General features: G+C 42.0%; 1 protein-coding gene across 1 annotated transcript; it reads right to left on the bottom strand.

The window, feature by feature from the left end:
* Window positions 1-2,210: 2,210 nt before the first annotated feature.
* On the bottom strand, window positions 2,211-19,315 carry CDCA7 (cell division cycle associated 7). Its single transcript, XM_054971420.1, has 10 exons — window positions 19,228-19,315; window positions 13,859-13,981; window positions 13,334-13,444; window positions 10,650-10,895; window positions 8,602-8,679; window positions 6,647-6,832; window positions 5,830-5,970; window positions 4,888-5,037; window positions 4,563-4,699; window positions 2,211-3,977 (listed from the first exon to the last, which is right to left on the bottom strand). Exons 1-10 carry the CDS (start codon window positions 19,246-19,248, stop codon window positions 3,947-3,949), a joined length of 1,224 nt encoding a protein of 407 aa, XP_054827395.1. The 5' UTR covers window positions 19,249-19,315; the 3' UTR covers window positions 2,211-3,946.
* Between the last annotated feature and the right edge of the window lie 5,112 nt (window positions 19,316-24,427).

Genomic DNA, 24,427 nt, shown 5'->3' with positions numbered 1-24,427 from the left:
TAATGATAATTCCTACATACAGTAGACATGGTTACCTGCAATCTGAAAGTTTCCAAACATGCACACAAGAGTGAGAATCTGAAACTGTGACTACCGGGCAACTGGTACAGCTGGTACAAGAGAGAACTCCCAACAGATTTATGAACTGGGAAGGGTTCAAGGAAAGGAAGGCACACTGAAAAATATTGCTAATTAAACTGCTCTGAGGAAGAATGAGGATTCCAAAGTAGGATACATAAAGCTTTGAATGAGAAGAAAGGTCTCTGCTAGCTAGATTTTCTTTTGATCATTTACACAACTAGTACTCTACTAGTTGGCTGAAGTAGATGTGTAAACGCTTTATGAAAATAGCACTGTATTAAGCCAGTTTGATGTAGTGGTTAAGAGCACAGGACTCTAATCTGGAGAGCCGGGTTTGATTCCCCACTCCTCCACTTGAAGCCAGCTGGGTGACCTTGGGCTAGTCACAGCTCTCTGGAGCTCTCTCTGCCCCACCCACCTCACAGGGTGTTTTGTTGTGGGGATAATGATGGCATACTTTGTAAATCGCTCTGAGTGGGCATTAAGTTGTCCTGAAGGGCAGTATATAAATCGAATGTTGTTGTTATTAAAGGTAGAGAAAAATACAACATTAAAAGGACACACGAGGTTGCCTCACACCAAATCAGAGCCTCAGGCCATCAAGGTCAGTATTCGCTGCCCAGAGTGAAACTCTCCAGGGACTCTCCAGAGTTTTTCACATCCTTTAACTGGAGATGCCGGGGACTGAACCTGGGACCTTCTGCATGCTCTACACAGCTCTGCCACAGCCCCTCCCCTGAAGAAACTATTTTAATTATTCACATGTGCTTGCTGGGATATTCAAGAACATATAGCTGAAGTCTGCCTGAAAGCACCAATGCTGTTATTTATGTGAAACCCACCCCCCAAAGACTGATATTTATGACTGTCCCATATACAACCTTTGGGTGTCCCCAACCTTTTTGAGCTCACAGGAGCCTTTGGAATTCTGACACAAGGTGGGGGGTGCAGCAAACACAAAATGGCTGCCATGGGAGGTGGAGCCACACACATAAGGGAAGCCCAAGTGTAGGAAATAAGAAGGGCAATTTTAAAAGATATGCTGAGGAAGAGGAAAGAGAATAAAACCAACACTGTTAAGGTAGCTGCCATGGAAATGTTTTTCAAAATATGCACAGCCAATCAGATCTCCAGGGTCCAGATACCCTGCTAGGTAAATGCACCACTTATTTTCTAAAAATACTTGGCAGGCAGCCGGAAAGGTGTTGGAGGGTACCATGGTTACCATGCTGGGGACCCCGGTTACGGATGTAGACTCTCCCCCCCCCCAGCAGCTCATGAAGTCCTGTGGATCCAAGCCTTTATCATCAGGCTAGGAGTTCTTCCCTTGCCTGTCCCTCTCCCATCCTAAACTGTGTATCTGCACATTCATGCTCAACAGCATAAGGACTGCAGGAACACAGATCTAAGAATAAACTGTATCTTTTTAGGTTTGACTCTATATGCCATAGATGTACTTGTGGACTCAGTAACTATTTTTAGAAGTATCAAGATTTGTTTGGCAAAAAGCTTAATTGTTTTGCAATTTTATTTTAATTACGACACACTTAAACCCATTAACCAAGCAACAGGGCTTTTTACTGTTCACCGTGCTGTTTTTAAACTTTAAAAAACGATTCAGGTAAAGCAAAGCAGCTAATTTTAAGCTACTGGCTTCTAGTAGCGAGCAACACTTGTACTAAACATGTAATAAAGCAATTATTTCCCAAAACTAATTGAAAAACTAACTTAATTGTGCATTTTTTTAGTGTTACAACCAAACCTTAATATAGGTGAGAGCATCTTCTTTATTCACTTCAAATGAGGGAATACGCCATACACGTATTCTTCTGTGCTCAGTATTAATGCCCTCTGCTGCAATAGACGAGGGAACTTGTATATATGCCCCCTTTGGCAATTAACATCTGTCAGGCGGACATGGCTCTCACACCTCTTACAGTAGCCCAAAATGACTCCAAAGTGCTGCTCCTGGGGGACAGAGGATCCCTTCCCAGAAAAAATATGGGGGGGGGGGGTAGAAAGTAGTGAAAGTCAACTCCCCCACCCTTTTGACCATGGAAATCCCCCATTGGATCCATACACAGACACACCCATGTATGCTAGAATATATACCACAACAACTATTTCTAGGCAAAGGGTTTTTTTAATTATCAAAATTAAACTTTGTACATAAGAGCTTTCTAGACATTAGGATTCATTTACAGCATGTAAGAATCTACTCCAACATATTAGTACTACTGCGGTCCTTAAAAAAAAAAAAAAACCTGCAAAATGTTTGATTGGCAGCTGCGTGATCCCAGCATACATAGTGCCATCTTTCTGAAATGGATGCTGAGCTAGGCGTTTCGTGGAGGACTGAAGAATATCTACAACTGTTGGAAAAAGCAGGATGCACCCAAGTATTATGTATCAATCCCAATGCCAACATAGTTTAGAGGCAAAACAAAAGAGCCAAGAAATCTTACCCATAACATACAATTGGAAAGCAAACCATATCCCACCCCCAGAGAGATTCCTAACTATTTGAACAATGGAACTTGTGCTATAGTACAATATGCTGAACCTTAGAATGATGTCGCATGCATCAAGAACCACAAAGACACTTCTGCTATTAGAAAGAGGCCCCCCCTCTATATGCTCACAAACACCCCAAAGACGAGAATTCATGGTAATGTGTGGTCCGTTTCTAAAGCATTTTAAGCAAATGCAATCTCAAATTGTCAGCTTGCTTAAGAAAAATGGCATGACCGATTGCAGTGACTGGTGTTTGAAGGGCAAGCCAGTGGAACATTCTATTAGGCCATTTCTGCAATTAATGCACGCTGGAACACTATTGCTTGCCTGATGTTGCTGGCAGGCAATGGATATGGACCTTCCTATAACTGGGTCTGGTTTACTGTTGGAGCTCAATGTTAGTCTAACTACCACTAATGGTCCCTGAATGCAAGGCTCAGGTGCAAGAGCCAACTTCTGGCTTATATAGCCACTGACTATGCTATGTTACCCTGCAAGGTTCTCTCGCACGCGTCTCATTCCTGGGGACAAAATATTTCAGGGAAGGGATGGGTTACATATACAAGGCCTACAGAAGAAGGAATCCATTTTAAATATTATCCTATACACATAACATGGAAAGGGGTGCTTGCTCTTGTACATAGACCTTTGATGTTTGGTCACAGCATAGGCAAGCCTAAAACACTTTCAGTACATAATGGTCTTTTGGCCTCTTAGTTGCTTTATGAAAAGTTACTGAAGCAAGACTGACTCATTCAACCAGTCTTTCCTTTATTACCTACCATTCTAAATACTGTATTAAAAATATTACCAAAAAAATCTACACATGGCTCCAAAGAGGCAAAAAATAACATGTGCTAAACTGCACTTTATAGTTTTGGATTTAAGACACCACCCCACTCTCAAATTTAAGAAGCATCCACTTTTGTCACACCTTATTTCAAGAAACTCAGTATCAGAGTTTAACCCATTTTCCAAGATCAGCAAATGAAACAACACTCCTAACTAATATTTTAAATGACCTTAAGAGCAAAGAATTGTTTGCTTGGAAGGCTGCTAAATGTGCTAACTGTACAGACAGATGCTGACAGTTAGTTAAACTTCTCTTTCCTAAAAAAATGGACTGAAAGGGAACACTGGGAACAGATAAATTTGTAAAACGCCAGCATAACATAAGCTCTTCAACAGGGAATTTCAGTCAAATGACAGATTTGTTCTGGTTGCACATTGGAAAAAAAAAGGCCCCCAAACCCCAACAGTTTGAGGAAAATCTATCAAGAATTAAAAATCTTGACGAAACGGACAATTAACATGCTTAGCAGTGGTGCACGCGAACAACAGGGCTGGAACTTCAATCTTGCATTTCAAGCTCTTGCTTCAGGCTGCAAATTAAAAAAAAAATCATCATTCACGAAACTAAATTTATAAGACTACCAAAAATCTCATACGCAGAACTGGCAAAAGTTGGATTGTCTCAGGCAAATACCCTTCCCCAATGGATCCTTTAACTGGAGAGGACTAGGCAGAGCTGTCTTCATACATGAAAACAGTGTTCCTTCTAACAGCCTCAGGTATTTTCTTCATGAATGCACAACAGGAAACGGAGGGGAGGCGCTCATCAGTTCACCCTTCCTGCAGCAGACCTGACCCCCGTATTCAGGGACTTCAGAAACATTTTGGGGGGGTATGGGGTTCCTGCACTTCTGTAGATGTTAACCCTTTCTGTTGGTGATAATTTTAGGCAGGATGAAACTCAGAGTCGGTATATACTCGAAAATTCCTACTTTTAACTGTTTTAAACTAATTTCACCACTAGATTTTAAAGTTTTTATTAGTTTATTGTACCTTACGGCTCTGTAAACTTGTAATGGCCAACAGCCAAATGCAATAAAAAATTCTGATTCTGACAATTCCTACAAGACACAGAAATGGCGAGGAGGGGGGAACCCTACACAGACAAAATTTACCTTTTCAAGTAAGCATGAACATTGTCGTATCCATGGTATTTGGCCAGGTATACCAGCACACCTGTAGCACATCGCCCTTCCCGCTGCCTGCAGAAACTACAGTTGCAGATCCCACGGCAAGGAGGGCAATACCAGTCCTAAAAATGAAAAAAAGCAACACGCATTTACAACTGGAACCTAAGCAATACTGGGGTGATTTATTTAAACAAGAAATTAGGATTACCGAGTTCAAACACACATCTATATTTAATTTCTAACAGGACTGAGGATCAATTATGTGCATTTTTCTTTTAAAAGTTAACAGGCATCAAAACGAAGATCTTACCGGATCCAGCAAAGCAGTTCTGACTTCTTCGCCGTAACGGTTGCGAAGGCAAGGCCCGCAGAACTGGCCACGCACCCCCAAACAGTCTGGGTTACGACAGTTGGTCTTGGTGTCTGTTGTTTTCTGGCGGCACTGATGACAAGTGGAACCCTGGAAGGTGGGGGGGGGGGGGGCACAGCCGAGAGAGAGAGTAAAAATCAGATTTGAAATAATTTGCGGGTGCTGTAATCAAGCTGGTTGCACAGTGGCTTTAACAGCACAGACTCACCAATGTGCACAACCAAAGCCCTCTGAAAATACATATGGGGTTTGTATATTTACAGTACTGAGAAGGCAGCAGGGCATCAGTGTCTGGAATGCTGTCCCCCACAGGCACAAAAAAAGGGTTTGGTTTTGTTTTAAATTGTGGGCTGTTTTATTAGAGGAAGCAGATGAATAGCCTTGTATTTAAAGGTGCTGTGGATTCATAGCACCTGCCGCTGACTTGAAACTTGCAGGCAGAGAGGGAGAAACAGCAAGACAGGCAGATCCAGTTTGACTGTTACATTTTCATATATTTGTACCTGGCACGGTCACTTTGAATTGCATTTACTGTATTTTTTGCACCTTGCAATTTATTGTCATTCAATTGACTGTTTTTCCATGCCTTATTTGTATTGGCAGCTGTAGCTGTATTATGAGGTTTTGCTTGCACTAATGAACACTCAATTTCTTTATTTGTGTTTCATTGGGAATAGTTAGCATATCACGGTGCTCTATGAGCTTTTCTTGCCTAGAACAAAGAAAGGGCAGCTCCCTTATCCCCACTACTAGAAATCCTTTAAAAGGTCAAAGCAAAGAGCTTAACCTTTGAAACTTTGGGTCACCCCTAAAATGTTAAGAGCAGTGAACTGGGCAAAACAAAACTGGTAATGCTTCTAAAGGGTCCATACATATTCTTACCATCACACGGTTGTACACTTTATCTCTGACTGTCTCACAGATATTATTCAGCTCTTCCTCAGTTATTTCTTCCACTGGTCGGATAATATGGGGAAGAGTCATAGCGCCAGAACGTCTTCTCCTAGGAGTGTCCATTTCATCCTGGAAGCAACAGAAAATTAAAGGTGTGCTGAATACTTTTGGATTTAAACAGTTTAAAAGACACACGGTGCACACATACTATTGAGAGCTGACTTGAGCATGCAGCAATGCCGCCCAATTTATTTTCTCAAGCTTGCACTTGCCTGGAATGATCCACAGGCGCACAAATGCTGCACTTCCCACATTAACAATCCCCCCTGCAGTCCTCAGGCTGTCACCAACAATGGAATCACGTGTTAACAATGGCAAGGTTTTTCTGGTTCATGCTCCATTACCATACATAAGACAAATGCAAGACGAGCACATTTCTGTGTACTAAATACGTCAACCCCACAGCATCTGGGCCCTAACCCAATGATTTCTCACGCTATTAGACCACCTGTGAACATCTTCCATTATTCCTGCTAGATTTAGGGCCAAACTAAACACCACTGCATCCACAAATCTGACCCACGGAGGCCACCACTGTTTTAAATCCCTTTGAAATGGCAGCCGGGACATCCACAGGTCATGTCTGGTTCGGCCCTAAGAAAGCCCATTTCCTGTGCTTCACTGTAGTCTTCAATGAAAATTAAGTACAAACATTTTGAATGCAAACTGTATTTATGTTATCCAAAATTCTGATTCCCTCTCCCCAATTCAGACTCTAAATCAAGAATAAATTAATAACTCTAACCTCTGAGAAGTCATCAGGTATCTTTCTCCTCACCAAGGCATAAGGATCATCATCTTCTTTCTCCGATATAGGACTTGGGGGCCCTTCAATCAAGGATCTGGACCTTGTGTGAGGCCTAGAACTTCTTTCCGGATTCCTTCTTAAAGCACTTCTTGGAAATGATTTCCTTGGAGACCTCTGTGGTTTCTAAGGTGATGGACAAAAATAATGTAAGCAATTATTCTGTGTAATAATACAGAATTACAACTTACCAGGTTCATTTATCTAAGGCTCAATTTATGCTCTGTACCAGTCTTGCTTAGAATGCAAACCACAGTTTGAGCTTCCAAACAGTGGCAAACAGTGGTTCCCAGTGGCTTACCCCTTCTATTTTCCCACCACTTAGTTCTCCTGTTTCTATGTGACTGATGCTTCTGGAAACAGTAATGGCCTTAACTCAATTTGAACATCAAATAGTTATGTTTCCTATATGATGGTTCAGTGCAATTATCAGAAACACATTAAAATTCATTATGAGCTCAAATCCTGAACGCAGATGTTTTTAGTTTGAATCTTTCTATGAAAATCCCATTTTGGTAGATCTGTTATGTTGCTATAAGCTATTTGGCAATAGGACAGGATAAAACTATGCTAGACAGTTACAGTATGATTTAATTTAACACACAGATTTTGTGACAATCGTGGTGGTGAAAAACAGAAGGAGAGCTACCCCTGGCAGACCATTTGCTTTGCAAACAGAAGGCTCCCGTGTTCAATCCTCCAACACCTCCAGTTAAGCGTAACAGGTAAGAGGTAAAAGACCTTTATCAGAGACCTGGTTAGCCACTGCCATTCAGAGTATACAGTACCAACCTTGATGGACCAACAATCTGATTAATATAAAGCAGGGGCGATGAATTAGCTCAACTCAACAGGACTGCGAGATTTTGTTTTGTTCTTTCTTTCTCCTCCCCTCTGCCCCAATACTTCTTAACTTTGATAGGATTCTCTACCTGTGGCTCTGCCACGGAATTTATTTACATCATTAGAACCTAGTCCAGTGATGCTCAGTGGCTCAGGAGTCACACCTGCCTCTTCTGAGCACTGTGTGGAAAGTGGGCAAAGTTATCACTCCGTGAGGCCTGTGGCTGGCTCTTGCCTGACCTTCTGTGCCTTATGCTACGGAGACTGAGAAGGCAGCAAGGGCTCAGGCTTCCTACTGCACAAGAATGCCATCCAGCAGTGGTGCGCCCCCTACTTCCCTCTCTGCCTTCTTGCTCTCCCCCCAGCACAAGGCATAGTAGCCTCAGCCATTTTGTTCTCACCTGAACTGCAAACCTCACACCAGAGAAAGTGCAACAACCGTGAAGCAAGCAAAGGGTGTGACGGGTTCAACAGTGGTTGGGAAAGATGCACAAATGTACTCTGGTAATTTAAAGGGTTATACTTTTAATATTACATAGCGATATTTTATATTATCGTACGTGTGCATTTGGTGGAATGGCACACAGGGGCCTACAGTAGTCGCAGGGCTCTTTGGTTAATGAGAACTGTGAATGTGGCAAGTCACAGAGTGAGCACCAACGATCTACTCCTTCAGGTTCTCTGTTCTGTGGCCAATCAAGCTGGAACAAGCCATTATGAGTCCGAATACTAGACTGAGACACCTATGCGCACAAAAATAAATCCAAGACAGAACTTCAAAGCTTCATCTTAGCTTTTGGTGTTTGCGCAACACACAGCTTAACAGAACTCTGCCTTGTTTGTTTTAGATATGGAGACTTCCAGGTGCTTTTCCATGAAGTTCTACAGAGAGGGAAATCACAATGTTTGTAACTGTTTTATAATATAGTTAAGTAGTAAGGAAATGGACTTTGACTTGTGAATCTTACCCAGTACATTAGTGAAGTTTTTTTAAAAAAGAAATTAGTACAAAGTGCAATCATCCCAACGACTAACAAATAGTTTCCACTTACTAGAGTAGGAGTTGCCAGTGGACCTTTCCTGGTAAAAATCCCAGGGACATTTTTTAATTCTGCCATTAGCTTTGCTAGCTGCAAAAGGGAAAAGGAAAGCAGATTGTAGAACCTTGAGAGACTTTGTTCTAACACACAACATATTGCTGTAAGACTCTACAAAGAACATAATTGCCATGGGGATGAGGAACAGTTCACTAAAGAATTCTTTTGGGTGGTAAGCACTGGGGAAAGCAGCTATCTTTTATCTCCTGCCCATGAGAAAGCATGGGGTCACAGTAGGGTTACTAACCTCCAGGTGAAACCTAACAATCTCCTGGAATCAGAACTGATCTCCAAAAGACAGAAAATGGCTGCTTTGGAGAGTGGACTCTAAGGTATTATTCCAGCTGAAGTCCGGCCTCTCTCGAAACCGTGACCTACAGGCTCCACTCCCAATTTTCCAACTGGAGCTGGCAATCCTAGGTCATAGAAGCCATTTGGACTAACAACCGTGCACAGAGGAAGGCTGCACAGAGAAAGGGAAAGGAGACAAAAGTTGACACTTTTAGTGGATGTACCTTTGCAAAGGGAGTTTTTCCTTTCCCCCATCAGCTCCTCGGCACTGCAAGTTTGTCAGCCCTGGGAATCAGCTATGTATAAAAACTACAAAAACAGACGAAAGTCCCCATACAGGAACATCCGTCTGTTTTTGTGATTATTACCCGTATCAGCCCTGTTCATTAATTAAATCTATAAAAACTAAGCTGCCTCACAGGGAGCCTCTAGAATCATAGCTAACTATTAAGATTTGCGGTTGTAAGTGACAATCAAGAACTTCTTTGCTATGATTATGGAAGTGGTTGCCGATTGCGGTCAGCTTATGCCAGACCCCACCCACTGTTCAGAAGGTGCCCAAGGCCTTCCTTATCGTTAAAGTCCTTTTTAGCTGGGTATAAGGATTCAACTGAACATATCAGTACTTGACTTGTTATTTAAGTGAATTTAAGTGAGACTGCTGTAAATGGTGGTGGCTAATTACTCAATTAAAGTATTTATATCCCACTTGTTCAAAGTGCGCACAGTATACCATTAAGGCAGCTCACAGTTTACCATTCAAGCACAATTTTTTCCCTTTCCCTTTAAAAAAAAAAGCATGTAAAATAAACAATGCATTTTAAACAAAAGCATATAATTTTTAAGAAGCATTAACTCATCCAAAGTTGTCAGAAGAGTATAAAAATCAGGCCAAAGCATTACAATACAATATTAAGGAACAAGAACTACCAGAATAAGCAGCATTCAATCAGGAAGAGGGGACAAAACTATAAGAGAGGCAAGACACATGTTCAAGTAGTATCTGTAATAGCTTCCTAAAACTACGGGGGGCAGAGTTTCAGAATGAAGGTGCCACAACAGAGAAGGCCTTGTCTATGGTCTCCACACTTCTTATCTCTTAAGGCAGAGGCACATACAGCAAGGTTTATTTCAGAATCTTGACTGCTGGGCAGGTTCATGGGACAGCAAGGGGTCCTTTTAACCTCAGACTATACGACACTTTCAAAGTAACAACAAACTCTTTGAATTGTGCTTGAAAACAAAGTGGCACCAACCATAACTCTTTCAAAAGGAAAGAAAGGGCTAAAACATGCTGTTCGTGGAGTCTGCAGCTGACATACCAAACTTGGCTAATTGGAATACATGACGCAACCACCACCCGAACAGCCACACACACAAGCATCTAACTGCACTCTCGAACTACCAACTGTTCTGAGAAGTGCATCCATTCATAGAAAAGGCTAAGTATGAATGGCTAAGTATTAGCCATGAATGGCTAAGTATTAGCCACGCTTGAATGGCTAAGTATTAGCCAACAATACATTGGTTGTGTCAAGACTGAGCTTTATTAATTGGTAGGGTAAAAATATTTTAAATCTCTGAACTGAATGGAGAACGCCAACTCTCATTGATAAGCATTCTGGATTCTGAAATCAAAAAGAATTTCTTCATAGCTTAGAAGGGAGAAGAACGCCCCTACCCAGCGCTCGAGACCTTTCTTTTGTTCTTACCATGGCCTTGTTTTCCTTTATGTTTAAAGCTCTTTTCTCCAAGAATTTGGAGCCTCTTTCCTCATCAGAATCCGAATCCAAGTCCAATTCGGTTTTGGTTGCAACATCTTCACCCTTTCCTCGCTTGGACCTTCGAAGTGGAAATTTCATAGCCACTTTCAGAGGAGCAGAGCATCCCTGCAGCTTCTTGCATGGAAGCCCATCTTTTATGCTCCTATCGTTTTCCTCAGAATCCGTCTCCAGTTTCTATTCAAAGTAAAAATGGGACTTAAAATCACAGCAAGTAGCTAGTACCCCAGGACACAGAAATCCAGTTTAGGTAGCTCAACCACACGTACACCATTAGATCGTTACCTTCCTGCAAGCTGTCAACATGTTTCCTCACTGCCTTTTCAGAGTTTAATTTTTTCCCTTTTTCAGGTCCAAAGCCCAAAATTTCTTGAGGAAGACCCAAGAAGGGAACTCCTTCGATATACAAAGCATCAGCCCAGGAGCCAAGTTGCATGCTGTTAACAGTCAACCGCACGGGGAGAACTCACCAGTGACACGTGGAGCAATTCTCATTCAAAAAAAATCTTGAATAAGCCCCTCCCCCTTCCTATTGGAACCCTTAAGATCTTTTTGCAGCACCAGCTCAATACCAGTTTGCAAAGTCCCACACTGGGAGCCTGCCAAGTCTCAAGACTGTGAGGAAACACCTGCAGTGGCAGACGAACGAGCCAAGAGCAGCTCATGCACCTTTTGGGGAGAATAAAAGGGAAAGAGGGAGAGAAGATGTAGAAGTTGTGCAGAGAAAGAAACATTCAGGGGGGAGGAGGCATTTCACCCACAGTAGCGGTGAGCCAGTAAACTGAAGATCAAAAACAGCAGCTGTTTACAACTTATCCTAACGGACAGGGTATTAGCAGAACAGAACACCAATGAGGCTACACTCTAAGAAGGAAGAGCATGAGGATTATTCAAGCAGGGGATAAATGAACAGAGAGGGGAAGGTGCCTCATGATATCCAGTGGCTACCAGCATGAACTTATTACACGCTCCTTTGCTTAAATGACCATCTAAACACTCTAAACCCACTCTAGTAACCTGTTCACACCATATGCAATACCAATATGGTATCCTGTCTTGCGCTCTGGACAAGTATTCCTAGCTGCCTCTTACAGCATTTTTAAGACCTCTGATGAACTTAAAGGTGGTGTTTCAAATACCAGTATTGAGTGGTCTCTGAATTTACATAATTACACAACTGTGGAACAAAAACAGGAATAGTATGGGAAATCTGCATACTTATATCCCATTGTCTTTCTCTCAAAGAAACCACAAAAGGGTTGCTAATTTGATCAAGGAGGCGGTGCTATGGGGCAGGGAGTGTCAGCCCCTTGCTCTCTGTTCCATTTCCCTAATTAAAAAAACCCAGACAAAACAAATGCCCATCCTTTGTTTTGGTAGTTCCTGCTTGTGCATGGTAAAGAGAACACATTACCGGGGCTCTCCTGTTATTAGGGATAGCACTGGTCAATGTACATGCACCCCAAGTCTTAATGAGGTTGCCTCTATCAGGAGTTTATTTGCCAACGACCTAGAACGTGACCTTCTCAGTTGTGTCGTCCAAGCTCTGGAACACTTTTCCAGTGAAAGTTTCGCAGATTTCTGTAGTGCCCATGTTTCAGAAGCTTGCTAAAAGGCTTCCTGTCCATCAGGGCTCTGGTGGTTTGAAAATAGTATATTGTCTTGTGTGGCCTTGTGCTGCTGTGCTTTATATTCCTATCTTGTAGTTTTATTATACTCCTCTTTGGACTTTCTTTTTGAGCCATTGGTTATTGAAAAGTCTTATGGAAAAGCAGTTTTAATAAAACAGCATAAATATCCATACATGGATGTGAAGACTTCACGGCCCTTAGGACTCCAGTAAAGGGGGCTTTTATTTCAGTCAATTCCCCCTCCCACTTTATTCCCCCAATGCTGATCCTGAGGGTCTGCTGACCACTCAGAAAATTTTTTTAGGGGAGCTTAGTGGACTATGAGGGAGCATGTGTGAAAAGCCCACTCTGCAAAGTCCCAACCATGTAATGGGATGGTTGAACACATCCCAATACATCTTACATAATTAATAGTACAATCCTATACAAAGTTACCCCAGTCTAAGCCCACAGACTTGTGGGGGGATATTCACAGGAGCAGCATCACAAAGCCACAAAGCCACACAAGACTGCATTCGTGCTACAACTTACGATTTGCCAGTCCATGGAACAGGATCCATGAAATCATGTTATTTGCATTACGCATGAGAACGGGGCACTTGCTTGACCAGTCATTCATTCATTCATTCATTCATTCATTCATTCATTCATTCATTCATTCATTCATTCTATTTGTTACAGCAAAAGCCAGCAGTATAAAACAATACAGTTCCAGATAATAGATAAATACTATCATTACAAAAAGATCAAGGATATAAAAGGGATAAAAGTTAAAATAAAATAACAATAATAGAAATAAAAAGTTATGTTACATTTTCCACTAAAAGAAGTTTACGTTTTCTGATAGCTTGACCAGTCTTTTTTCCTTTGCTGGCTCAGGGAAGGAGACTCATTTCACATGACATGAGCTTGCATATCTTTTCTGCAGATTCAACATGCATGTTCAGTGTGAAGGTAATTAGCAAGTTAAACGGTACAACTCACCAGTACATCCTGAATTTCACTTTCGGAAAAACCACAGAACGATTCATCATCTGAGTTCTCATAAAAAATTTTAGCCATATCTTCTGTGACATCTGGCTTGAACTTCAGTTTCTTAAAAAGAATAAGTATACTAGGTGTGTGTTTTTTTAAAGAAGAGAGAGAGAGAAAACCTATTTTCCATAAACTGTGCAGAGAGCAAATCACATTTTACAAGTGTGCTACAAGAGAATAGCTTTTGCAACAAAGAAAAATGGTTCAGGGAGTTTGCAAGTGGTTTCAGAGCTGTTATGGCAAATCATCAGGCATGTTAGGTTGGGCGACATTTCAAAAGGATAGAATAAGTGGCTAATCTACCTCCAACAATTACTACCTAGAAGCACAAGGGAAAAAGTGAAATGAAATTACAGTACATACTGTATATTCATAACCACTGTATAGAAATGTAAGCAAAGCATTTTAATCACGTATGGGGCATTTTTCAGCACAGCACATTCAATTCTGTTTATTCACACGCTTTTTACTTACCGTGTTTGCAAAATTATCAGAGCCAAAACTGTCACAACTGTCATCAGAGGATGAAGAGGTTTCCATGGGGATCAATTTTGTATTTCGGAATGCTGAGAATTTCTTGTCTCTTGAAAGGTTGCCCTGTGAAATGAAGATGGCAGTTCAATTAGATACTATTCTAAGATTATCTTTCTAGAAGAAACGATAAAGTTTAGGTCAGATTAAGTTAGACTTCAAGATTTGCAACATATTCATTTAGTATGGTAATTATGAGGGGTTTTTTGGCATATTCTGTGTCATAAACTAGTTACACATTTTGTATTAAACAGTAGGCATTGAAATAAATATTTATTTAGCAGTATTAAGTCTTAAATATCTGTTCAACTTTATTGAAACCACAAGTGATTTTTAGCTGGAGCTGAGGGGGATTGCTCTGGGACCTTCAGGTTGCTAAGCAAATGCTCCATCTCTGAGCATTTGCAGCCCTTCCCCAGATTTTAATTTCTGAAATGTTAATTAGTTAAAAATTAATGCAGTGCTACTGCATCAAAAACTGCAATATTTTCAAAATAATATTGTGTCTGTTTATAATATATTGTGTGCATGTCTGAGAATGCAGCAGTAACAATACAACTTTATACCTTGGATAACTAAAAAAGATAGTTATTCTTGATGTCACTACCACACAGTTTTTCTCGTTAATTTCAAAGCTATTCAGTGCAGTAGACCTGTGTCCACTTCACAGGACCATTTCAACCCATGGTTAATTCTGGAGTGACTAACAATACAAGCTAGCTGTGTTACATAACATTTTTGCATGTTCACTGATCATATTTTAACTTTACATTCGCCTTTTTCCATATGGATCAAATTGATTTTCCAAAATACAGAAATATACCACAGGTAGTATTTTTTTTATTTTCAAATACACAAAACCATGAGAACATAATATAACCATAACTTGAAGATTTAAGCCATTGATTTCTATACAATTATAAATCCAAAAATGTTCTTCCTCCTGAATCAAAATCTAGGAACAGCTAACGTTTCATAGGCAACTACAATTTTTTTTTTGTAGAAAATGACTTATGACTAACACAAATATCCAGTGTTAAGATCCAGCATAAGATACTTCAGCACATTAACACTTCATAGCTCTACATCAAGTCCATATAGCAACTTGCCAAGCTACAAGAATTCTCATTTGACCTCAGCAACACTCTCAATGATTTGTTTCTTATCCATCTTACCCTTGTAACCATTTTAAGGAAAGGCAAATATCTTGACAGCGCCTTTTGTGATGAAGAAGACTGTGTGTTCATGAACTCCGCATCACCTGACCTACAATTTCAATTCCCCCACCTCAAGCGCAACAATAACAAGAGTGCTTTCTGTAGACTCCTGATTTTCTTTTAGGGCAAGCACAATTCCCATTGGGACATCCTTCTGCACTCCAATACAGAGAAATACCCTAAGTCAACCCATACAGATAATACATTGTGCTTATTGAATGCCTTTCCCATTGGGCTTACATGTGCAAAAAACTGGTCAATGCCTTTTCTTCTATGTTGTTCTTAGTTCTTATCTCTTCAGAGATAAAGTTTCTCCAAGTTTTCTTTTAAAAAACCCTCTAATGTACCCTGCTCTGCCCTCTAACTCCTGTCCATGTCCTTAGTTTAACTAGGGAAAGCAGCTTCAAGGGCCTGCTTTCTTCATACAGCTTAGGAAAAGCTAGAAGTTTCACAGTCAAAAAAGGAGGCTGGGTCTAGCAATGAAATATCTGTTTCCTTCTAAGCCACATTCAGGTTGAAGTTACTGAAAATCAACTTTTAAAAGAGTATTTACTAAACATTAATATAAAACTACTAAACATATTAACATATAACTATAATGTATAATAAGTATTAAATTCACTGGGAAGAAATCAGAGTCTTACACTATTAACTGCAAATTTATGTTAGAGTGCTCACCTCTTGTGGCATCTACTTGATGCTAACAAGCTTCAAAAAAGCAATAAAATTAAAACATGTAGACTTTTCATTTGTAAAGGAAACCTTATGATTTTGTGACTAACATAACAGAACTATAAATGTTATTGGGCTTAATGCATTTTATTTCATTCCCAATATAAAATTTCTTCAGGTTACTAAATGAAAAAAAAAGTAAGAATTATCAATACAATGAAATGTCATTAACCTGTTAACTATTTTCTTGAACAGGTCTCCAAATGGAAATTAGAAAAGATTTAAAGAAATTGTAATTCATCTTGCAAGTCATGTTTATGGATATTTTACTCACATGCGAGATGCCATCTGAAAACTTGTCAGATTACAAATGATTGAAAAGTTATCTTTTTAAATTATATAGAATACAGCAAGAATATGTGAATAAATTGGATGCCAATTTCATGGAATTATCCAAAGGATTTCCACATTAATTTCCAGCCACTTCAGCCTGCGTTAAAACCATTCATGCAATTTTGGTGCCACAGCCCGAGTTAGTGGAGATTAGAGGAATAATTGCATGCTACACCAGGACAAACTTTGCTATAAACTGAACGAAAATGTGTTAACTGGCACTCTAGCTCAGAGACTGGGATAGCCAATCACCAACGAGACTGCAAAGACGCACATCACGTCACCCATGAAACTTGGGTATAACACATTTCAAGAATCAAAATATTCCTAAAGAAAATGTATTCAAATCTTCTTCACGAGCTTAGCCCAGCATTTAGATAAATGCTAGTTATGTACAGAGTTCATGATTGCAAACCATCATCACCTACAACTGGTTCAAACATACTCTTAACAACATCAGGTCCTAGTCACAATGTCCTACAGAAAGAGCAAATGCAAGCCGAAAAGAAGTGCCCTTGCTAAAAAGCTATATTCTCTTCAGTGGTTTAAACTTAGAACTGTTTTCCCCAGTGCAGTTGTTTCAAGCTGACAGACACAAAACCGAAGAAGACAAGAGTGTTTGTGGGCATGCCACTAGCAGCATATGATTTACCAGCGCTTGCACTGGGCAACTAGAACTTCCACAACAACATTCCACAACTTCATTTACATCCTACCTTTCTCCCCAGTTGAGACCCATCATTCTGCTTCCATCCATTTTCCCCCTCACAACAGTCCTGTGAGGTAGGTTAGGCAGACAGAGTGCAACTGGCCCAAGAATTCCCAGAACAGATCCATGAGCACAGAACTGAGCCCTATTCAATTCAGTGGAGCCTACTTATGAGTTTTAGGACAGTCATTTAGGATTGGGCTGCCAGTCTATCAAGCTAATTAATCAGCAAAATATGAGCAGGAACAACATCACTTTTAACATCAAAGGCTTATGAGGAACATGGGAGTCTGGGCTTGAGAGAATGCCAGTCTACATCAGACAGAGAAGACAGGAATGAGAGGTCAGAAAATTTTAGCCTGAGCACAACTCAGTACCAAAACAGTCCCAGAGCTCTATCTTGTAACAACGAATAATAATAAAAAAGCATTTGTCTCAGAGCTCCAAAGCCTTTCTTTATCTTAAGTGTAATCACCTGCCACATATCTGTACAGACATCTGGGTTGAAAAAATTAAGGCAGCGCGCTCTCAGGTCTAGCCAAGGTGCTTCTCAATCTCCAGAGGCCTAGGAGCATCAGTCTATGCCAGAAGAAACCAAAACCTTCCTAACAATGTTTGGGTTTTAAACAAAAGTCTGATGTTTTATTATTGCTTATTAATAGTCTGCCTTTCTCACTGAGATTCAAGGCAGATTACATACTGCAAGTGAATACAATATAATCAACAGGTGGAACATTCACAGAGCAAAAATACAACATGATCAACAGTTAGGATGTTTTAATGAAAACAGATACAACAGGGTATGGTAGCAGCAAATCTAAAAATGAGCATAAAGCGGAACATACAGAAGAAACTTTTCCAGACCCCTGGAAGATGCAGATTAAGAAGCAAAGAGAACTCCTTCAGTCTACAAAGGACATCAAAACTCGTATCCCTACAACCCTCTTGGGCTTTTAGAGTATTGAGGAATCAACAGGAGTTAGAAAAAGGATAGACCAGTTAAGGGAGGAGCCTGAGAATAAGCTTCCCCCAGAGACTCACATCCTCCCCTTGCCAGCCCACCAACCTGAATCCCACAGACCCCCTCCCCAAAAGGCGCAACCCCACCCACCGCTCTTCTATGGGCCAGAAAGCGCCTGACGCGTGGGGGCGGCCCAGTCAAAGCAGCAGCTCAGATGAGAGGGAGGGAAGCCAAGGCTTAAAGAGCGGGAAAAGTTTCGGCTTGTCCTTTTTGCGCTATGGAGAAAGGGAGCCGCCTCCTTTCTCTCCCAGTGGAGAGGCGCAGGGCCGGGGAATGCGCCTCAAGGCACCCAGGAGCGCCATCCGCCTCTCCAAGGGGCTTGGGGAGGGGAGGGGGAGGAGAGACAAAGGGCTTCGGGAAATGAGGGCGACTTGGCAAGCCCCAAACCTCACTTGCGGGGGCGGGTAAATCCCACAGGATTGGGGCTCGTTCCTGAGCCAGTCAGTTTCGGATTGCGATGCGCTTTTCCACCGGTTTGGAGTGTTTGTTGGTTTTACAACGAGCTGAAACCCTCGTGGGTGACTCCGAAAGTTTGCCCGCGTAAGACGTGCAGCAATAGGGGTCAACCTCTCGCAGGGCTAGAAGTTGCCACGTTCACATCATAGTACGGCGGAAGATTCTTCGCAGGGCTCAAAAGGCACGCGTGGGCTCGCTTAAAAGCTCTCCTGGCCCCGGGAACTGGCTAAAACGTGGTTAGCCTTGGTGGACGGCAAGCACTGCTGAAAGCATCTATTCCTGCTTATATACGCAGGAATTCAGTTTGGGGCAGAGAAAGCGTTCAAAACGCTTCTTTCGCAGAGCTTGCGCAGTCTGCTGTACAGAAACGCAACTAAGTTTCCAACTCTTAATCATCTGCATAGAACCGTCCCACGTGTCCCCACTTCTTTCAACGAAATTCGGAGGGCTACTCGAGGAGCCCGGGACTGCCGACACCTCTAGGCACCTAAGCTTCGCGAGACACGGGCTGAGCAAATGTGCTCCTCGGAAAGCGTGGCGGGGAGCAAAAGCAGCCCATCCAAGCCTCTCGGCGAGGCACAGCTTTCTAATTGCGGGGGGGGGGGACTCTTCCAACTCCACAAAATACAGACCAGCTCTCAAATCAGCACAAGGAGGCTCGCAATCGCTTCTCCTTCCACGTAGCCCCGCTTCAATGGGGGGGCTTCCAAAAGTGTGCCTACTGCGGTGACAGACTTGGGGAGCCGCTCAGAAGTAAGCCCCGTTATTCTTAACGGGGCTTACTTTCGGGAAAGCGCTCTTGGCATTGCAGCCGTCATTCCCCTCCACCCACAGACCTACCTACCTTCAGACCAAAGGGATCCATGCTGCTGGATGTTTAGCCACTCGCAGGAGCGCAGCCTTCCTTCTCAGCCGGAGGGGGGAAAGAGCCCTGCAAGACGCCGCGAGACTCGCGCCAAAGAACCTCGCAACTCCCCGGAGGCGGGGATGGGGGGCGGGAGAGGATTTTTTTCCCGCGAAAGATTCTGGAGTCCTGGACGGTGCAAAAAGCATTTCTACCGGACCTCGGTTTACGCCGTCACTGCTTAGCCCTGATCCAATGCATTTCTCCGGCGAAGACAAAACGAAGAGAACGGCAAAAAATCAAGAGGATTGTGGAAGCCGGCCACTTTTTTTACAAAAAAAACCCTGTAGTTCCTCTTTGTGGTGCTGCAAGGACCTATCTCAGTGGCGCGAAATTGCAATGAAGTATTTGCATATAGAGAGAGGGAGGATGGTAGGATGGTCAAGCTGTAACAAGCTTGGGAAGGAAGCACACACCCCCACAAGTTAATTTTTCTTTTCTTGCCTACACACGTTAGGGAGCAAAAATACCAGAATGAGGCCATGAAATATTCCAAGCTTTCATGAAGCCCCGATCTCTTTATGAGCAGCAAAGAAAGAGAGTCTCAAACAACGGTGGGTGCAAAACACATGGAAAAGTGTCTTTAACCCTTCAGATTTTAGAAGCCCGAACTTTAACCTGCTTCCTAAAAAACGAATTAAGGCCACAGTGCAGTGTTTCTAGATAGCGGTGCTTTCAATACAACAGCGCAAAATCTTTGTGCGTCCATCTGCGTTGCTGCAATCATATGACCATTAAGCACTTAAAATGTGGGTTTTGATGTAGCAGAAGTGGCTAGGAACTTGGGAGGTAATTTGAATATAAAACAGCGTTCAGAAGTTAGAATTTTCGCATTGATAATACTGGAGTCCGCTGGCACCTTGACGATTGAGGATTTTTATTCCAGCATAACTACTAATCTCACACTGTGTAATTGCTTTGAGTCTCAGAAAGACTGAGGCCGAATCCACACTCACCATCCGCTTATCTTGCGCAGTCGTGGCAATCGGGTTCATTCCGCTAACATGCTGTGCATCTTCACATTCACCCTTCCATTGCGGCTTTATGGCGCAATCAATTCTTCACACGCCACTGAGTAAAGCGTCACAGTGGGCGGTTCCATCCTCCGCCGTCAGAATTGATGGCGCTCGTCACTTCCATTTCTTTTTAAAGGGTCAATTATCTGGTATACCAATATCTTGACTCTGGTGACCGTTTCCTTTCCCGTGCAAACCACTGCTCACTATGGTTGGTTTACTGGTATACCGACCTTTATGCACTGTGAAAAAAAAGGGGAGAAAACGGATTTCCGCCAATATCACGTGGTTTTGAGGGAAGGTGCAATAGTGGCGCGGTGATGGCAGGGAACACACGGAATGGGAAAGCGTGTGAGTATCTGCATGAATAGCGCGCCGCTTACGAAAAAGGCGCGGAAACAAAAAGGAAGTGTGGATTCAGCTGGACTATAAATGATATAAATAAATAAACTCACTTCATCAGGGACCTGCAGTGTCCAACTATTAGGCAGATGCATTTAGGATAAAAGCTGCAATTTGATTCGGCATTATGTATCACAAATTGCTATTCAGTTGTTTGCAGCTTTTAGTACCAGTGGATCTACCCTAGTGGGTGAATGCTTCATGCACCTGATGAAGTGAGATCTGTTTCCCAAAAGCTTATGCTGCAATAAATGTTGTTTGTCTTTAAGGCACCACACTGGACTCCCGTTTTATGATGCTACAGCTAAGACTGCTACCCACTGGGTATTTTTAGCATTGATACATCCTGTTGAAAAAACGTATTCAATTTGCAGTAAGAAAAACTGAGGATTTGAGTCCAGTGGCACCTTAGAGACCAACAACATTTTCAGGATAAAAGCTTTCAAGAGTCAAAGCTCTCTTCAAAAGCTTATACCCTGAAAATCTTATTGGCCTCTAAGGTGCCACTGAACTCAAATGCTGCTGTTCTACTGCAGACCAATTGGCTATTCTACCTGAAACGAAGAAAAATATAACACTGAAAGGTTATACACTTCAGATAGTACAAAGATTTTACCAAGGAGCAACCTATTTATCAAAAATACTTGGTCTCTGTTTTCTAAAGCCAGTAGCTGACTTGGAGTCGAGCACAAGTCAGGCTTCACTGCACGTGTGTGGTGCACACACAAGCCACATAATCTGTAACATGAACCAAGAATAATCTGGGAAACAGAGCTGGCACACAGACCAAATCACAATAGACTATGAGCGGTATGTAAACACCGGTGGGTTATTATTTCTCACCAGTGGGTTATTATTTCTGGTGAGCATGCGGCCAGGCTGACATGTACAAAGAATCTCCATTTTAAATAAGCCCTTAATTACGTTCTTACCTGCACCAGTGACTTCTCAAACTGCACGGAGAAACAAATGAGCTCCATAACAGTTCTCCAGGGACTAGGCCACACTTCATCCTCCTAAATCCGCTTTAGCTCAGGAATGCCTTTCAACCAGCACAGAAAGGGATTCTCCCATTGGAGTTTAAGATTGTGTGGCTTCTAAGGACACTGGAGTACAAATACTGATTGTATTGGAATGTTAGAAATACTATGACAATAAACCATCCAAGGTAACTTTTAAAAAAAGTTTTATTGGAGAGAAAAGCATAAGGCCTTTACATTTGGGTCTCTGAACTCTTTCTTCCTGACTTTTGGGAACAGCTGAGGAAAAAAATCTTTCAAAAAACACTTACTTGGCTAGGGAATAGGGATAGAGAGGGGTTAATTTGTTGTGTTGTTGATATCTGCAAGAAGAGGGAATAATTTTTTTTAAACATCTTGAGCCTATTTAATTAAATCATAGTAAGTCCATTTAAATTTCTAACCTGAATGACCCAGGCTAGCCTGATCGCATCAGATCTTGAAAGCTAAGCGCAGTTGGCTTTGGTTAGTACTTGGGTGGGAAACCACCAAGAAAGTCCAGGGTTTCTTGCCTTGAAACCCCTGTATGGTCAGCATAACTCTGTGCTTTGCTCACACATTTCAATTTAAAATATGGTCGGGGGTGCATGGTTGGGGGTTGGGAGTTTGTTTGATGCATATGTAAAATAACTAAAATAACTTCCTCCAGGTTAAAATGCAGAAAAGTTAGCACTACTGAAAGTTATTTATTTAGAAAATTTGTATGCAATCTAATCTGGGAACCTGCCCAAGGCAGCTTACAAAATCAAACATAATAAAAGGGGGAAAATCGAAAAGAGTCCAGTAGCACCTTTAAGACTAACCAACTTTACTGTAGCATAAGCTTTCAAGAATCACAGCATCTGACAAAGAGAACTGTGATTCTCAAAAGCTAAAGCTAAACAGTAAAGTTGGTTAGTCTTAAAGGTGCTACTGGACTCATTTTGGTTTTGCTACTACAAACTAACACGGCTAACTCCTCTAAGAAGGGAAAGTTGTTTTTTAAAAAAACAGCATTAAAAACCCAGCCACAGTATAACAACATAAATCACTGAAAAGCCTAAAACAGTTTTCAAAATAAAAAGCACGCTATGAAAATTATGTTCAAAGATCAATACCTTCATTAAAAGCAAAATGTGTGCAGTTTGGCAAAGGTGCTACGTGCCATCAGTTACATATTTTGTGCTAAACCAAACTTGAAAATCCATGCAGCTGTGGCCCAAGGGTTCTGTTCGGCTGCAGAAACTAAGCAGGTTCAGTACAGGTTTGGCCCTGTAAGATTCCTGGCTGGCAGGTCTTGGTGCTATTGTTATGCTGCGGAGTGCTTTAGAGTATAAGTCGTGCCAGAGGACCATATAGGCTAACATATAGGTTTGCCACACTCCGAGTGGTGACTGAAGAACTCCCAGAATTACAACAGATCTCCAAGTGACAGAAGGTGCTACTGGACTCTTTTTTGACCTGGATAAAACGGCTGCTTTGGAGGGTGGATTCTATGGCATTATACCCTGCAGCGGTCCCTCCCTTCCTCATATTCTGCCCACCGCAGGCTCCACCCACAAAATCTTCAGGAATTTCCCAACCCAGGGCAGGAGATGGGTATAGGGCTAAACAGAAAGAAAAAAAAACCTAAGAGACTGTGCCAAAAAAAGTCAAAATATACTCTGTTCTGAAATCTTCAAAGGACGTACCTTAATATTATGTAACATGTATTTGTATAATTAATAGATAGTAGCTACAGCATAGTAACTCTATAGCATATCCTTTTTCTTGTGATCAAGTTGTGGCCTGATAAAGCATTCCAAAGTGGATTTTTAAAAAGGCCAGTGAAGGCAGTAAAAGGAAAGGGCACTGGAGATCTGGTTGCCAACTTCCTAGAGAGAAAAAAATGTCCTGTCCCTTTAATAGAGAATTAATCTGAGAAAATGGACAGCTGAAACTTTTCATGGCATGGGGTTAAAGAGCATCACCTGGTAAATTACATCCCATTAAGCTTCTGTTAAAGGGACAGGGATTCTTTTTTCACCAGGTAATTGGTAAGTCTAAGTGGTGAGAGCTTTAAAGGTAAGTGGAGGCTTGAAACAGCTTTCATTAGTACCAGATTGGCCTTGGGTCATATAACCACCCTCCTAGGGATCTCAGGTGCCTGCCAGTGGCAGACAATCTCCCAGCAGTTTACCTGCTTGCCTGCCCAGAGGTTTTGGGCTGCCTGGAGTTCGCCTGCCACTGGCAGACACCCCTGGAACATGCACGGTGTGTGCTCTCCCAGAGGACGTGGTGACATCACTTCCAGATGTGATGTTATTGTGCTGACTGCAGAGGTGCTCCCGTGCTTTGTTTGGAGGTGATTTTCAAAGAATCGGCCCCACACAGAGCTCGCGAGCGTACCTGCAGGTGGCATGGTAACATCACTTCTGGAAGTGATGTCATCACATTGGTACTGGGAGCGCGCATGAGCAAAGAACACAATCCCTGTATGTACCGGGTCCCCCCTCCAGCTGGGACAGTATAAAGACCTAGGAACCCTACACTCGCCCAATCTGACTGATCTCAAATGAATGCTTCCAATAGGGTTGCCAAGTTCTGGTTTTTCCCTGGACAGTCTGTTTTTTTGCCAGACTGTCCAGGAGAAACAAAATTGAAAATTCAGACACCTTTGCATGCAGGTGCCTGGGACTTGCCCGGGGAGGCAAGCAGGCTGGTCTACCCATGTCCAGAGAGTGG

This window comes from Eublepharis macularius, chromosome 2 (assembly GCF_028583425.1).
Source record: "Eublepharis macularius isolate TG4126 chromosome 2, MPM_Emac_v1.0, whole genome shotgun sequence".
Classification (NCBI taxonomy): Eukaryota; Metazoa; Chordata; class Lepidosauria; order Squamata; family Eublepharidae; genus Eublepharis; species Eublepharis macularius.
This window is presented reverse-complemented; position numbering and strand designations above follow the sequence as displayed.